The sequence below is a fragment of the Sinohyriopsis cumingii genome, chromosome 1, assembly GCF_028554795.1.
Source record: "Sinohyriopsis cumingii isolate HCF-2022 chromosome 1, ASM2855479v2, whole genome shotgun sequence".
Taxonomy (NCBI): Eukaryota; Metazoa; Mollusca; class Bivalvia; order Unionida; family Unionidae; genus Sinohyriopsis; species Sinohyriopsis cumingii.
Window position 1 is genome coordinate 64,152,265 of NC_142961.1, and position 18,297 is coordinate 64,170,561.

At 34.7% G+C, this 18,297-nt stretch overlaps 1 protein-coding gene across 1 annotated transcript; it reads right to left on the reverse strand.

Moving 5' to 3' along the window:
* Nucleotides 1-7,180: 7,180 nt before the first annotated feature.
* Nucleotides 7,181-17,822, reverse strand: LOC149807000 (mitochondrial import inner membrane translocase subunit Tim29-like). The gene is made up of 2 exons (XM_089960537.1): nucleotides 17,636-17,822; nucleotides 7,181-13,205 (listed from the first exon to the last, which is right to left on the reverse strand). Exons 1-2 carry the CDS (start codon nucleotides 17,745-17,747, stop codon nucleotides 12,667-12,669), a joined length of 651 nt encoding a protein of 216 aa, XP_089816663.1. The 5' UTR covers nucleotides 17,748-17,822; the 3' UTR covers nucleotides 7,181-12,666.
* Between the last annotated feature and the right edge of the window lie 475 nt (nucleotides 17,823-18,297).

Here is an 18,297-nt window from a genome sequence, read left to right on the forward strand (position 1 = left end):
AGACCTTTTGAAAAAAGATGAATCAATTGCTTTGGTTAGTGATAAAAGTGCTTTGGTTTAATCAGTAAGTCTGTATCAGACTCTGATATAAAAGTAAAGAAATTAGAATTCAAATACAAGATGGAATTAGAGTTGAAGAAGATACAACTTCAGAAAGAAGAAAAAGAGAAAGAAAAACAAATGCAGTTACAAGAAAAACAAATGCATTTACAAGCGGAAGAAAAAGAGAAAGAAAAACAAATGCAGTTACAAGAAAAACAAATGCAGTTACGATATGAGAGAGAGAGAGAGAGAAGATAGATAAAAAACAAATGCAATTAGATAATGAAGAGAGAAATATGGGGAATATCAATTTCGAATAAAAGAAATCGAGCTAGCAAGTGAAAAGCACATTCCCACTTCAAATAGATATTTAAGTTTTGATGTTGCAAAGAATATTAGGTAGGTGTCCCCTTTTAGAGAAAAAATGTAGACAAATATTTCCCTTATTTTGAAAAAGTTGCTGCAAATTTGAAATGGCCAATAGATCATTGGACTAAATTATTACAATGTGTACTCCCTGGTAAAGCCAGTGATATTTACAATCCACTGTCAGTTCAACAAAGTGGTGACTATGATACGGTAAAGAATGCATCTTAAAGAATGATGAGTTAGTCCCTGAAGCTTATCGGCAAAAATTCAGAAACTGCAAACAACAAGCTGGACAAATTCATGTAAAATTTGCTAGACAAAAAAAGAGCAGTTATTTGAGAGATGGTGCATAGCCAAAAGAGTTGATCAAGATTATGAAAGTCTCAAACAATTTTTATTACTAGAAGAGTTCAAGAACTGTGTCCATAGTGACATTAAGACTTATCTTGACGAGCATCAGATCGAAACCTTGGAAAATGCTGCTAGTGCTGTTCATGAATATTCTTTAACTGATAAGGTTCATTTTGTAAGTAAGATTTCCACTCAGCAATATTCTGGCAGAAAAGTATTTCAGCCTAATACAAGCCCTTCTAAATCTCAAACTGGCACAACTTCTAAAAATCAAGCTTCAGGTAAGCTTGACTCAAGATCCTTGTCTCTTCCTACGTGTACCCTTTATAAGAAGAAAGGATACGTTATTTCTGATTACTACAAATTGAAAAATAGGCTTCAAAATAAAGACAGACCTATTTCAAATGCTCTTATTTCTGAGAGGTCAAGGTCACGGTCATGTATTGAAAGCAATACATTGGTTGGGTCTAATAAACCCAAGTCTGATTGTATTATGGAGAATTATGAACCATTCATATCGTATGGTTCTGTATCACTCGTGGGTGACTCGGCCAATCCTACCCCTCTTAAAATTTTAGGGGACACAGGAGCTTCTCAGTCTTTTATCGTCAGATATTTTGCCTTTGTCTGAGAAGTCTTTTTCTAATGAGTGTTCTTATTCAGAGAGTAGAGTGCGGCTTTGTTAATGCTCCTCTCCATTGCGTACATTTGTCATCAGACTTAATCTCAGGACCCGTGACAGTCGGCACAGTTTATGTTTTACCAGTTGAGGGCATTCATTTATTACTAGACAACGACCTAGCTGGAGACAATGTTGTGGTTAATCCACTGGTAATTGACAAGCCTTGTTTGGATCATAAAGTCAATCTAATTGAAAAAGAATTCCCTGATTTATTCCCAGCTTATGCAGTTACCAGAGCTATGGCAAAGAAAGCTCTTGAGAATGTTGATAGGGAAAGTATTACTTTACCTGACACATGTATTGGTCAGGCTTTTGATGAGGTCACTTTCACTCCTTGTTTGGATTAATCAGAAGGTATTGATCACAGTGATCCTCTTTTAACCACTCATTCTCTTTATTCTAATCAAGGGGATAAACGACAATCACTTCTCGTCGAACAGGAAAAAGATCCCGAGATCTCCTGTTTGTTTCAAAGGGCCATTAGTGAAACCGAAGCCACTGAAGTTCCTGTCTGTTATTTCATTAAAAATAGAATTCTTATGAGAAAATGGAGACATCCCGAGGTACCTGCTGGTGATGAGGGGTCAGTGCACTATCAAATTGCAGTTCCAAAACCTTAAAGACAGGAGACACTTAGTCCGGCCCATGAAACTCCTTTGGCTGGTAATTTAGGGATCAATAAAACTTATCACAAGATCTTGACTCACTTCTACTGGCCAAAAATCAAAGGTGATGTTTGTAAATACTGTAGATCTAGTCATACCTGACAAATGGTAGGAAAACTCAATCAGAAGGTACCTAATTCTCATCTACAACCTATTCCTGCAGTGACGAACCATTTAGTAGAATTATGGTAGATTGTGTTGGTCCCTTACCTAAGACCAAGTCAGGTAAACAATACCTGCTGATCATTATGTGTCAACAAGGTTTCCAGAGGCAATTCCTTTGAGGAATATTACATCTAAAACAATAGTAAAAGCTTTGATAAAGTTTATTTTTACTCAATTTGGCCTACTCAAACCTGTCTAATCGGGTCAAGGGTAAAATTTTAGGTCTTGAACTTTCCAGCCTATTATGCCTGAATTCGGCTTTCAGCAGTTCAGGTCAAAAGTGAAGTTAAGGTTTGACAGAACTACAATGGACATAATTTTTTAGTCTGGTAATAGAGTTGTCTCTCTTCAAAATTTTCTTCAGTTTAGATATTATGGCCCTTACACAGTTAAGAAAATGAGTAAGTTAAATGATAATAATAGTGCTCCTGTGATCTAAATAAATTAAAGGAGTACCAACATATTGAAAGAGATATCAAGGTTAAAGATGCAGTTAATTTAGTTGTACCTGTCCCACTCAGTGAAGATTTAAGTGAAGGAATATAATCGTACTGAACTGATATTGGAGTGATAAATCTTCGAAATTAAAAAATTATAAAAGATCTGGACCAGAAACTTTCACCTTTGCAAGAGCAAGAAAAAAATTAACTTAAACAGTTATTATTAAAATATGAGCACTTATTTCCAGATGTTCTTACAAGAATGAACAAACTTAGAAAGGTGAATAGTGTGAGAGAAAAAAAAAACATTTATTTCCATTACCAAGAATCGATGACTGTATTGATAAGATCGGGAATGCCAAGTATGTCACCAAATTTGACCTTGTGAAAGGATTTTGGCCATTTCCACTAACGGAAAGCGCAAAGGAGATTTCGGCTTTCGTGACTCCAGATGCACTTTATCAATATAAAGTAATGCCATTTGGGATGATAGGGTCGCCAAGTACTTATCAATGTCTCATGAATATGATTACCTCTGGTCTAGACAATTGTGATGCTTACATTGATGATGTCATCATTTACGATACCTGGAAAGAACATTTAGAAACAATTCGGAAATTCTTTGATAGACTCACTGATGCATATTTGACAATTAATTTATCTAAAAGTGAGTTCTGCCGTGCGGGTGTAAATATTTCTAGGACATATCATGGGACATGGACGCGGGCGCTATCAGGGACATGTCGAGCGGTAGCATGGGAAAATGATTTGTCATTCCTTAAAGGTATGCTGTTAAGTCAAACGTTTGATAGAGATAGACAGTCGAATGCCTGAGCTAAATATCGGTACCAAATTTATTAAGCTATGCAAAGCGTAGCTTGAAATATCAGCGTTTATTCTTAAATAGTTGGCACAAGCAAGGAGACAAGTGTCCTGCATTGTAGTTATTCTATAGTACATTTATGACAAGTTAACTGTAAGCAACGATACGAGCCCTTGTGATAGCATGTTGTTATATGAAATAGGTCTTACTATCTGTACAATTTAGACTAAATACTGAAACATCCAATATATCAAACAGTTCTATCACATAACAGTTTACTCAGTAAGTACCCTAGTTATGGATTAAATCCCTAGTCTCTTGATGACAAGTCTCTGAAACTGATATGATACTTCGTTATAAGTAGTATGTGCCATAAACACTCCTCTTGAATCCACAATCCCTCCAGGGCTGCACAACATGGATTACTATTGGCTCAGATTTGCTTTTAGAGAGTTGTATGATGCTTTCCCGACATAACTGTTGCATCTGCTTCAGTCGTTTTTTTTTGTGTGCAATTGACTGAGGCCCCACAAATTTTCAAAATCACATGCCATGCCTCATTGTCATCAACGCACAGTTATATATCTAGTGAAGATTGTTTCTTGGTACTTTGCATTCTCTGTAGCTTGGTTTCATTGAATGTATCCTAATTATTACCCTCCTTGAGTGACAGACAATGGAAAAGTGATCATGTTTATTAGAACTTCTGCACCTTCTTCCTTTCAATTCTACCTTGCATCCTGCTACATTTGTGACATGATTAGCTGCTTGACCAGTCCAATTTGGTTTACTTCAACGATGCCATCATTTTATGCTGGTTGATCGGGTTCAGTTCCTGGTGCATTATTTTGTTTAGAAATTTCATCCAAATCTTTGACGATCTGACTTCGTTCGCGTATATGACTTATTCCCACTGTCTTGTTGTTTGTATGGCTTTCACTAAGGTAAGGTCGGCTTTCATTTGTATCTTTTTGGAAATATCGTTATCTAGGACTTCAATTACAAGATTAACCATTTTTGTTCTTTTGTACGAAAAGTCGAAATGATTGGCACTTTCATGCAATGTTATTACGAATTCCTCCAGGGACCGCCTTGATTTCTGACTAAGCTGGTGTGAAGTGCTCTTTCATGGATTACATTGCTCTTGGGGACGATACAATCATGAAATATTTGCAAAATTGGAGCGTACTTGTCTTTATCTTCATCATCAGAAAACTCAAAGGATTCCAATATTTATTCTGTTTCTTTCAACATTTCATACAAGTAAATTTATCTGAACTACTTCCTTATTTAGTTTGGTGGCAATCCTAAAGCATGTGAAACACCGTTTCCAGTCCAGCCACTGCACGGCTTCCCAAAGCTAAAGCCTAGGATTTCGTCATTTTGACTCAATGTAAAAGTTTACAAACATTTTGGAGTCTCATCCGACACTACATAATGAAAACGAGGAAGATTTGAGCTGCTATTCACAACAGTGTTTATACGTGCATGTTCAGAATTCAACTGATAACTTCCAAGGCAGATTGCTACGCCACTATATCTTAGTGAGCAGTCTCTACATAATAATAATAATAATAATGCTTTATTTATAGAGGGTGACTCATTAGTCAACAAATATTCTCCCTTGAGGCCCTCATAAGGACAGTATAACAATGCACAATTTTTGAAGATAGCAATAATTACTGTGTATTTTAACCTGTTTAGTATTAAAATACTAAATTCCATTATCTATTAGAAACACATGCATGCTCATGCTATCTCTTCTTAAATACTGTAATGTTTTCAGCAGATTTTACATGTAGTGTAAGCTTGTTCTTCATAACTGTACCAGAGTACTGGAAGCTTTTTTAAAATTGCTGTTCTTGGTTTTGGTGCTAGGTTTCCATGTAATATTGATCTCAACTAGTATTGTGTTGAAAAAGGCCTGAATAAGTCCTGAAGATACTCTGGTGCAGTTCCATGTAGACATTTATATAAAAGAACTGCATTGTGAAAACCTATCCTGTCATATATTGTGAACCTTGTGAGTTCTGTAAACAATGCTTTTGAGGGCTGATCAATATAGATGCATCTAAAATTATGCATGCTGTTTGTTTCTGTAGTTTATAAATCCCGTCAAGCTCAGATTTAGAAGTTTCCCCATACATTTTAACAATAATCCATTGTTGGAAGAATATATGACTTGTAGTATAAATTGCGAGTTTCCACAGAAGCTAACACAGGAAGCAGTTATTAATAAGAACATTTAAACAATGATACTACACAAGTGGCAATAACAAGATGGCTGTGATACTGTCCATATTAGATGTCAGATCGGCATCTTTTAGTCAAAGCCCATTTGGTATGATCATCCATTCAGTAGGAGTAGAGATAACAAGATTTTCAAGTGAGATGATATAATGGCCATACTTAATGTCAGATCGGCATCTTTTAGTCAAAGCCCATTTGGTATGATCATCCATTCAATAGGAGATGAGATAGCAAGATTTTCAAGTGAGATGATATAATGGCCATACTTAATGTCAGATCGGCATCTTTTAGTCAAAGCCCATTTGGTATGATCATCCATTCAATAGGAGATGAGATAGCAAGATTTTCAAGTGAGATGATATAATGGCCATACTTAATGTCAGATCGGCATCTTTTAGTCAAAGCCCATTTGGTATGATCATCCATTCAATAGGAGATGAGATAGCAAGATGATATAATGGCCATACTAGATGTCAGATCGGCATCTTTTAGTCAAAGCCCATTTGGTATGATCATCCATTCAATAGGAGATGAGATAGCAAGATGATATAGTGGCCATACTAGATGCCAAAGCAGCGCTGTTTACCTTGGTGACCAGCTAGTCCATGGGATGAACGTGTATCTAAAGTCTCATGGCAATCTTCCGCAGAGTTTAGGAAGAGAACATTTGATAACAAACTTGTGATAACTAATGTACAGACATCGGACGAGAGACAACATCCCATCCCCTAAGCTCTTTTGATCTATGAACAACAGCGCTAAAATGATGGTGGTGGTTATGAAAAAGATTCTGATAATTTTTTTGAAAATTATTGCTATGAAGATGATTGTGTCGTAGATAATGAACTTGGATAGATTTTAGTATGTATTAAAAAAAAACAGAGGTATAGAAGACCAGTATCTGAGACGCAACCTAATACCAACTTGAATGTACTGTTGAACAAAGTCAACCAATACAAGTGTCTGAAATGCAAACAATAGGCACAAATGAGCAGTTGAAGCCACAACTATAATTGACAAATACCGAGGAAAAAGTTACAAGCAGAGAGTTACCACATGCAGTTAAAATATTATTCATTACATTTAAGGAAAGATAATTTAAAGGTTATGGAAATTTTCAGTTTTCAATTCTAAAACTGAATCCATGAAATTCAACGATGAAATATATGAACAAGAATACAATGAGCAACACATAGTGATCCCAAACAACATCGGACCATACACAACAAAATGTTTAAATGAACAAGGAGCAAGATAAACATGGAGGGTGAGAATCCCACGTGGCTTTCATATGCCCATATTTTTGCTACATTCCTAAAATGAATAATATGTACTCCTGTAATCTGAAATGAAAGTATCGAATATTTGATTTCGAAATGTATTGACAAAGCAGTGCTGTAAAATTATTTAATGCAACAAGTATAATCACCAAGTATAATCACACCACATATGTGAGTGCTTATTCAAAAATGTACTGATGAAGCATTGCTATAAAGGTATTTAAAGAAACAATTATAATAGTACTGCCCATAGTAAGTATTTAATAACAGCAATTATAATAGTACTGCCCATAGTAAGTACTTAATAACAACAATTATAATAGTACTGTCCATAGTAAGTACTTAATAACAACAATTATAATAGTACTGCCCATAGTAAGTACTTAATAACTGCAATTATAATAGTACTGCCCACAGTAAGTACTTAATAACAGCAATTATAATATTACTGCCCATAGTAAGTACTTAATGGCAGTAATTATAATAGTACTGCCCATAGTAAGTACTTAACAGCAATTATAATAGTACTGCCCATAGTAAGTACTTAATAACAGCAATTATAATAGTACTGCCCATAGTAAGTATTTAATAACAGCAATTATAATAGTACTGTCCATAGTAAGTACTTAATAACAACAATTATAATAGTACTGCCCACAGTAAGTATCTAATAACAGCAATTATAATAGTACTGCCCATATTAAGTACTTAATAACTGCAATTATAATAGTACTGCCCACAGTAAGTACTTAATAACAGCAATTATAATATTACTGCCCATAGTAAGTACTTAATGGCAGTAATTATAATAGTACTGCCCATAGTAAGTACTTAACAGCAATTATAATAGTACTACCCATAGTAAGTACTTAATAATTATTCAATTGCCACAACTTATGAGATTACTGGAACTACAGCTTGGTAGAATTACTTACCCTAGGCAAGAATATGAGTACAGCCAAAGTAACTATTAACATAAAACATTCCAGAATTAAAATACAGGAACAAATACTTACTCTAACACTGGGTAAAGGAATGGGGAAGAACTGACAGGAGAAAGTTAGATTATCACACAGCACAATCAAGTCTGTTAGCTAAAAGGAGAACTCATATTGCAATCAAAATTTGCTGGGACTGAGTGGAAAATCACTTGGTAATTAAAAAAATAAGAATAATTTTAAAAGGGAAGTCTTTGAACATGGAAATGAGGTAACTTGCTGAAGACAAATTACACACTTAATATGAATATCATCCAAGGAAAAAAGAAAGTGACACAGGAGTCAAATCAGTTCAGAGTGTTCTGTTTCATATTTATAGAATGTTTCATCAAATGGGAGCCTGGAATAGGTACTTTGCTTACCAGAAGAGGTAAGCAAGGCAATAGTGACAGATTATCTATTACTGCTACCTAAATAAAAAATGTAATAAAACTTGGATGAGGGTGCAATACTCTAGAAGATTCAATTTCTCACCATGTTTCATGATTCCAGGCATAACAGCAAAATACAGGAGATAAAAAAGGACTGGTCATGAGCTAAATGCAAAAACTGAACATAAACCAGTAAATTGTAAAATGTAGGTCACAATTAACTGCTTCTGCTGCAATGGTGTGGTACTAACAGATGCACATAATCATCTTGTTTGATAATTCTGGCATGAACAGAGCTTAAGATGAATGAAGTGTGAAATGCAAGTTGTTGCAGTTGGTATGGGTTTAATGCCATTTTTCAGCATATATTTGGTGGAAGAAGAACCCTGGAAAACCCTGGGAAGAATCACTTTCTCATAAGAAGATAATGGCAAGCTTTCTCATATCCATGTTGGTCAAACCCAAAACACTGAACTCACACCAAGAGGTAAGATGTCAGTGATCTGTAAGGGTGAGTGACTTCAACCACTTGGCCACCCAGTGGCTTGGAAATATGGTCAAAGTGGCCTATTTATGTGATGAGGATGTAGCATTTATCAAAATGCATTCCCTCATCAAGTTTCACAATTCTAGATATAACAGTATAAATACAGGGTGAAAAAACATATATGGATATGAGCTGAATGTATTCACTTAACCGAAGCCAGAAAAAAAAGTTAATTCCAGGTTGATGTGACCTTCATTGGTTGTAATGGTATGGTAACAGTGATGCAAACAATAACAATGATCTGCAATTTTTTATAAGTAGTCTGCTTCTGAGGTAAAAAATTTTTTATCTGGATTTTGATTGCTGAATTAAAATATGACAATTTAAAAAAAAAATTGGCTACTGTTTCCCAGATATTTAATTCAGATTTTACATTGATGTTTATTATGAAGATAGTTGAGTTTTAATCATAAATTGTAAACCTAGGTCTTTTCTTGTGTTAATGGTTGCTTTACATAATATTTCACCTGTCCTGTTTATATATCACTTTAAAAAGCAGCACAAGGGTTATATAAAGAAAATTTACTATTAAAAGAAAGGCAAAAAACTATTATGTATATGTAAGTACATAGTTTAGTCCTTATTCATTGTCTACTCTATGCTTCTTGGCTTGTCTCTTGGATTCATTAAATGGAGCATCTCTTGTCAATGTCCAGCAGTAGTCTGCAAACACTGATGGGCTCCATTTTCCCTGAGAGCATTTCTCTATTGCTGCAATGTTCTGGTGAAATCACTCACTGTCCTCGCCGCTCACTGCTCCAGTTTGGTTGAAAAAAATCTAGATGAGAGTGCAAAAAATGTATCTTTAGTGACATGTTGCAACCAAAGCTTTTGTATGACTTGAGCTTTTCCACAAACTCCCGATAGTTGTCTGCCTTGTTGTTTCCCCAAAAAATTGTTGCCACTAACTGGAAGGCTTTCCATGCCGTCATTTCCTTGTAAAGCAGTGCACAGTCAAATGCATCATCTCAATCTGAAGACCAACACAGACACCTTCCTTTATCTTAGCTTCATTTAGCCTTGGAAATTTTCCATGGAAGTATTTGAAAGCTGCTTGTGTTTTGTACATGGCCTTGACAAAGTTCTTCATCAGACCCAGCCCGATGTGCAAGGATGGTAACAAAATCTTCCTTTAAACAAGCAGTGGATGCTGAACACCTTTCCTCCTGGGCTCCAATGACTGCCAGAGTGGCCAACCTCTTTTGATGTAGTGGGAACCTCTCGCACGACTATCTCATTTGCAGAGAAGACAGCAGTACTTTGTGTATCCAGTCTGCAGACCAAGCATGAGAGCAAGAACATTCAAATTTCCACAAAGGTGCCACTGATGATGGTCATAGTTAATGCACCTCAAAAGTTGTTTCATGTTTTCATAGGTTTCCTTCATACGAACTGCATGACCAACTGGAACTGATGACAAAAGAGTGCCATTATGCAATAAAACAGATTAATATTCATCTTCGATGAATCAATAAACAGTCTCCACTCATTTGGATCTTGAACGATGTTGAGGGCTGCCATCACACCATCAATGTTGTTGCAGGCTACAAGATCGCCTTCCATGATGAAGAATGGGACAAGATCCTTTTGACGGTCACAGAACACGGTAACCCTAACGTCACCTGCCAGGAGGTTCCACTGTTGTAGTCTGGAGCCGAACAGCTCTGTCTTACTCTTAGACAGTTCAGATCCCTGAAAAGGTCATTTAGTTCACCTTGTGTTATGAGGTGTGGTTCAGAGAAGGCTGATGGGAGAAAATATGGGTCACGTAACACTGATGGTTCAGGACTAGAAGTTTCAACCTCTTCCTTGTCTGCCACAAGTGAGAATGATTCTGGTGCAGCAGGAACCAGCAGTCCTTTTCTGGGGGGTACTGTGCATATAGCTGATGGAATGTTTGGATATGTACAATTTCTGATATGATCTATTGGCTCTCTCCAAATCATTGGCACTGCAAAAGGCATAGATTTCCTTTTTCTGTTCAACCACTGGTGAATATTTTTTGCACAAGTGTTGCAGCATATGTGTGGGGCCAACGTCTTTGTCCTGATCTCCAATTTTGCAGCCAAAATAAAGGTGATAGGCTTTCTTAACCATAGTAGTTATACTGCACTTTTGTGATGCAAAAGTCAGTTTAACACGAACACAGCATAAGTTATCTGCATTGTTCACACAAGTACAAGGCATTTCTGCTCACTTTGGCTAAACAGAAATAAGAGAGCATGACAGTGTATCATTTCCAGAGATGACAAAGGGCAATTTGCTCAGCAGAGTGATGTAAGCTTAGTTACGGTTATATTATCCATGACTTCAAGGAATAAAATGATGCAATTCATATCATGCATGATGCAATACCAGCTTCAGATTGCATCATTCATTGTTTTGCCTAAAAAGCAATACTGTCCAAACCCAGTCATAGATTTATTCATAGATCCAATCAATGATGTAATTTAGTCATTTCTGGTTTAAATTGTCATCCCTTCCCTTTATAACTCAATATATAACACCATCCCCAAGTCAAGGGTCATATATAATGTATCATATTGTTAAAACCAGAGCCAATCAACAATTTCATGCATCATTTTCACTGACCCAGAATTAGTAAAGTTTGACTACATTTATTTCAGAAGCGTTTTGGCTGTAGACCAGTGTAATTGAGTTTAATGATTCTCACATAAACCGAGTTTTGAAAATAAGCTTAATGCATGCAATTGAAGTACCAGTAGTCAGTAAAACATTGAACTACCGGTAGTCAGTGAAACATGAAAAAATGCAAATTCTCAACCAGAATATAAAACTAATTAACATGCGTTTACAAAGTGAGCCCACCACCCATGGGATATGTGACATGAAACCCACTTCAACTGGACCGAAGAAGAAGAAAGAATGGCTGCATTCAGCAAGGGGGTACACATGTACATGCATTAATCTGTGTGTGCTGACACTAGGGATAATAGAATCAATGGCGCTCAAAGAAATGTTTTTAAGACAAAAGCCCAGTTCAAGCTGCTTTCAAAAAAAAAAAGGCACTTGCCTTAACTCTTCGGACTAGTTAACAATATGAAATGCACATATTTCTGTATAAAAGCTGAAAACAGAAACAAAGTCAGACGGACATTGGTCTTTTAAAATAAAAGTATCAATCAGTAAAAACCTCACCTTCAAGTTTTGTCAGTAGTTCATGCCATAGTACTATGGATATGTCACAATTACAGAAAAAAAAAAATCGCTCAATATATCAAAAGAATCAATGGCTTCCAACCCTCTGAACTAACCTACCCGGTAATTCAGATTCAATGCATTTCAGTCCCCTTTGGGTGAAAAACATTTTATTGGAGGTTTCACAAGTCACTAATTCCCAAGCTCATCTTAACTGTCAAATAATCGTATAAGTATTTAATTCATCAAGTATTACCAAGTCTGCATATGCAAGCGACTTATTCACGCAGGGCAAATGATGACTAATTATAGGTAATCATAAAACAAAGAGAACAAAATTTATGAATGTTTGCCATACACAGGTAACATGCTTAAGCTTTATACAGAGTTTATAATTCTGATACAATTAAGCTGATGATCTTCAAAAGGTGGAGGGATACACAGATGGAACAGAAGTTTGTAGATATGTATGGAAAGACATCATCTTGTCATATGGTGGATGTATTAAAATGAATACTGACAATCTATTGCAGTACTTTTATTTCAGTCATTGGAATAAAGTCAGTCCGTTTAGGTCTCCCATCTTCTTTCCAGTCATTGGGGTTAATATCAAAGTCTTTCATGGCTTTATCAAGATAAATCCATCTTCCAAATAATCCAACATCTACTACACTCTTGTGAAACTCTGTCCAGTGTGGCTTTACAAACTTGCACCGAGCTTCATACAGTCCAACCTCTGAACTAAAGTCTGTTCTGTACATTACTGAGAAAAATACCAAACTCTGGTACTTCAAGCAGCCCTTAATGGCTAGTTTATTTTGGTCCTCCATGTGAGAACTGCTTGTGGGATTTCTTACTGCATGCCCAATCATCATTAAATCAGTTGTATTATCTATTAGCTGGCACCGGAAACTTTGTTCATTGGGATTTGTTTTCACCATTATACCAAGTGTAGCAAGTCCAGCTAGATAGACAGAAGCTTTCAAAGGCTTTTTTTTCATATCTGCTCCAATATCTGCCATTGCCATTTTATAATCGTGTAGTATATTTAAGAAATAGTTGCCTGAAATGAGAAAGTGGGAAAGCCATTAAGAGTGAACAAAGAAAAAAAATAAACATATACAGTGTAATCTAAGATTTTCATTAACTTGCATTTCAGCAGTCCTGAAAGAAGATAACTCTCCCAAACTTTTTGTAAAGATTTTTTTAAACAACTGATTTGGTGTTTTGTGGTGCAGCCATGCAAGTAGGACCTGTTAATGACAAGGCAACTAGAGTAAAGTGCCTAACCCAAGGATTGCCACAGTAACCAACACAGGCTTCCAACCCACACCTTTTCATCAGTCACTATAACCACTTATCCAATTAGTCCCCCCACCCCAGATGAATAAATAGTATGCCAGATTTTATAAATGTATGTGCAGAGATTTCCCTAATTCAGAAAGAAAAAAAAACAATGAACATTTTGTGGACCAAGTATCTGTAATTTTTTTCTTGAAACAAAACAAATGCTTTATTTTAATAGGTCAAATAAGGTGCTCCCAAAAAATCACAAAGAAAAATAATAATGACTTTAATTGACACAATTAGTTGCATAGAACTAATCCTCCTTGTGGCCCTCTATTATGTATTGACATTCAGAGTACATGTGCACAGTTACACCCACATACCCATAGCACTGATAATAAGTTACATTTATATATGGACATGATAAACAGAAAATTTGCATGAACATGCTCCAATTAGGTACATTGTGTATATACAGTACAAAAATAGTGAGACAACAAAGTGAAAGTTTAGTGAATTTTTACTTTAAATTGTAATAAATCTGTCAAATCGAATAGGTTCCACTTTTCATCCATTGAATTGGATTATAACTAAATAAATTTATATTTGTACTTTCTCTAAATTTCTTTTGGATTCTGTTCCAAATTAGTGATCCTGGATATTTCAAACTAGTCTTCTTTATCTGGTTCTGGGAAGGAAAGGTGGTTAGTTGAAACTGATCTTAAATTGGGAGTGTTGCCGTGTTTTCTAGCATGAAATAGTTCATCGAGATATAATAGGGCCATAATGTCTGAAAAGATATAATAGGACCATATTGTTTGAAATTTTGTATAGCCTTTCTCAGAAATATTTTTTCACTTGTTAACATCTTAATATCATTCATTGTATTTGGGATGTTTTCAGCATTATCTATGATGAGTCTGCAAGCTCCTGACAGATTTAAGGATAGCAGTTTTTCAGGATATTAAAAAAGTGATAAAGACACCACATATGCTACTCTCATTGAAGAAGCCAGAAATGCATATGGAGATTACTGTACTTTGAAATACAGTGCTAATTATGTAACTGTTTCTAATGTAAAATGTATATCTGAATGGAACGTCACTAATCTTTCGATAAGGAATTGATCATAAGCATAACGGTATCATATTTAAAAGTACATATGCATCAAACAAAATACAGTCCTTCAAAGTATTTGTGACCCTTTTCAATTCTACAGACACTCTGGATTATACGAGTGTTAGGGAATTTCCACAACATATTTAGCATTCAAGTCAACTGAAATTTTGACATGGCAAAAAAAAACAAACAAAAAAACCCCACAGTAAATGACCATATACACTCATCTAAAGATGGGTTTTTTAAAAAGTGTGGAGTTGTTTTTACAAGGATAACATGCTTTTTAAAGTCTGGAGTTGTTTTTACAATAGTGATGTCTGTGAATATTTGTAAAAAACACTTTGTTTTAAATATATATATATATATATATATATATATATATATATATATATATATATATATATATATATAATTTGCATTGTTTGTTTGTTAGTTTTTTTAATTTCCATTATATGCTACGGATAATTGTAATTTGGACTTGATCTGGTCCAAAATCAAGTTCATTTTCTACCTGACCTGAACACTGATTTTGGTTTTGTAGTAAACATGTTTATCTCTGAGTCCTGAAGTTTGGAAATTCTCCATGAAATGCTGGGTCACCTGTTGTTTACAACATTTTATAATATAATTTTAGAAACAGACTTCTAGTTAAAAACCAAGGTTTTATCTCGTAAACATCTAGAGCCTTCTAAAAGGAAACTTTCCATTAGCCAAGTACAAAATGTAAATGAAAACAATAAGACATATATCATTTTCTGCAAAGTATGTGTTTAAACCAAGGGAACAGGTTATAAAAACATATTGTCATTCTTTATAATAAATGTATTGGAAACTTTTGGTATCACATTTGTGGTGCAATATATTTTTGAGATTAGACTTGTCATATACATGTCCTTATATTTCATCAAAGGATAATAATACTGAACCAATTCAGCATCAAATTAAGTAAAGTGCAAGAAGATAAACGTGACTTTCAAACGAAAATTTTATTTTTATATGTGTATAACAGGGAAATGTTAAACAATTATCGAGAACTAAAAAGTAATTTAAATGAGAACCAAGACAACATGAAAAAGAATATAAGCAGTAAATTATCTCCGATTTTACATTTTAATACTTGCCTCTGATTGCTCATTCATAAACTGTGTAACACTGCTCACAGTAATGGATATAATTAAGTAGAAAATATCAAAAATTTGGGACTTGCAATCTTTAATGTCGAGACTTCTAAAATTTACACCTTAAAAGTCCTAACATACTGTAATAAAAGAGTACAGAAAACTGCAACATAAAAGTTGAATGAGAAAAAAAGCTTAGAAACAAAAACAGAACTATGAAAACATTAAATTATTCTTATTTATTGAATTTACTTTAATGCAACGAAAAATTACTAAAAATTATCTGATAACCAACTTTTGAAACTACAGCCGTTATTTACTAAATTGCAAATTCAGTTAAATGTAAAAAAAAAAAGAACATTGTCATGATTATGCACTACTGACTATATGATGTCAACTTGTGTATGACTCAAAAATGATGTAATTCATGCAAAAAATATTTGTAGGCACTTGTAAAAGTGCAAGGAAATGCTTCAGAAATATCTGAAGCATTGAAAAGTCAATTTATTTCTAAAGCTGAATGTTCACACTTTTCAATATGATCATCTGTAAGAAATATGCAAATTTCAGCATGAAATACCAATGGGTTAAGGATTTCAAAAAATGTTGCAACACTAATATTAAAAATTGTGGATGAAGCATTGAATGTTTCTTTTGAATTTATTTCAAAATATATCTCATAAATAGGAGATTATTTCAATTCTGCATAACCCGATTATGCAGAAAACATTCCATGAATACTTGCATCACTATTAAAGTGTGGGATTTTGGAAAAATAAACACGACCAATACTTGCATCATTATTATTCAGTGGGACTTTGGAAATATAAACATGAGGATAAATCAACCCGCAAAATCTGTGTTGATACTGATGGATGATATGTGGGTCTGATGTCACCTGTTTATTAAACTTTACCATTTTACTGTATGCAGATATTTCCAGAACAAATCTATGTGCACTGTAAAACACTTATCAGCGTATGGTAACAGCCATATCTAGCGAAAAAGAGATTCCATGTGGATTTATAAGGCACCAAACATAAGATTTGCTCAGGAAACAGTGTGCATGTCATCAAATGAACCCTTGTGGCAACTGTAGCTCCACAGCAGCTAGAATTACCACTAAGTGTATAAAATGTATAATGATGTGTACATCAAAATTAGCTGCATATTTTTTCATGTTTTAATGAATAGGTAATATTCGCCCCTAAACCCAATTAAAATCATCACGAGTGTGGGGCTGATTTATCGGCCAAAAGAATTACTTGCATAATTATTAGAGTGGGACTCTGGAAATATAAACACAAGGAATGCTTGCATCAATATCATAGAGTGGGTTTTTAAAATATTAACACGAGGAATACCTGCATCACAATTAAAGAGTGGGACTTTGGAAATATAAACACGAGGAATCCTTCTATCATTATCAGAGTGTGGGATCTTGAAAATATAACCATGAGGAGTACTTCTATTATTATTATACAGTGGGATTTTAGAAATAAACCGCTACTTCGGAAAGAGTGACCATTTATAGAAATCGGAGTTACTGTAAACTCTAAAACATGATCAAAATCTATATTAATTAATATTTAAAAAAATGCAAAGGTTTGATCTATGTTTCTAAATGCAAATGTAAAAAAAAATCTCTTTGAAGAAGTTGCCATGTAAATTTTAAACGCTGTTGTCACGGACTTAACTATATTAGGGGTGGTAATTACGTTCTACAGTTTTTAAATCAGCCGTTTTGTTTTGGCTAGTATTAACAATAACACAGGACAGTGTGCTTGGTTCCCTGACCAAAAGAGTTACAATTTTTGACGAGAGGGAACGTACTCTTAAACTATGTCTCAAATTTAATTAAAAAAATCGGCCCCAAATGTGGTGGGATTCTAACTTTCCAAAACCCGAACATGACTCGGGACAAAGTTTACAGCACTCAGTAGACGTTTAGGATTTGTTTTAAACGTACATATCTTTTCCTTTCTTGTTCCCTTCCACCTTTCCGGAAAAGAAAACTTAAAATTCTTGTAAACATCAACGGGTTTTGATAATGTGTTACGCAAGAACATCGCTCGAGCCATATTTTTAAATGCACCTTGCCGGTCTTAGTTTTCAAGTTCGAGATTCAAGGATATTGGACAGTCTGGTTCGCTATAGCGGAGTGCAACGCAGGGAGCATAGAATCAGGGAACCAGACCGGAATAAGGAGATATTATTTTGTCCCAGCTTCGAATCCGGTCTCGGAATTATAACCTGGCATAGTTTGATCACACGAGTCGGACTTTTTATCAATAAAATACGATGAACGTTTATAGCAATACTAAATAATCTATCTATAAATATAAATATTCATATGTAGATTATGCAACAGTTAAGGTTATTTCGTTTTGTCACAATTTCCGTCGCATTTTATTGATAAAACGTCAGGCTCATGTGGTCTGCAATTCTGGGTGAGATATATAATTACTCCCCACTGGACAATATTTTTACTTTGTATTTCTGTCTGTTGGGTGATGTGGTATCTTTTTATTTCCATGCAGAGAAATTGGTTTACTTTAACAGATTCTATTTTACAGTTACATGCAGTGTGAAATGGCTGATCATTGCACAATTATGATGACATTTAACATG

Coding starts and splice junctions, on each gene's coding strand:
- LOC149807000 (XM_089960537.1), bottom strand. CDS start 17,747: ATGGCTCGAGCGATGTTCTTGCGTAACACATTATCAAAACCCGTTGAT. Junction 13,206..17,635: donor AACAAGAAAGGAAAAGATAT/GTACGTTTAAAA, acceptor TTCTCATTTCAG/GCAACTATTTCTTAAATATA.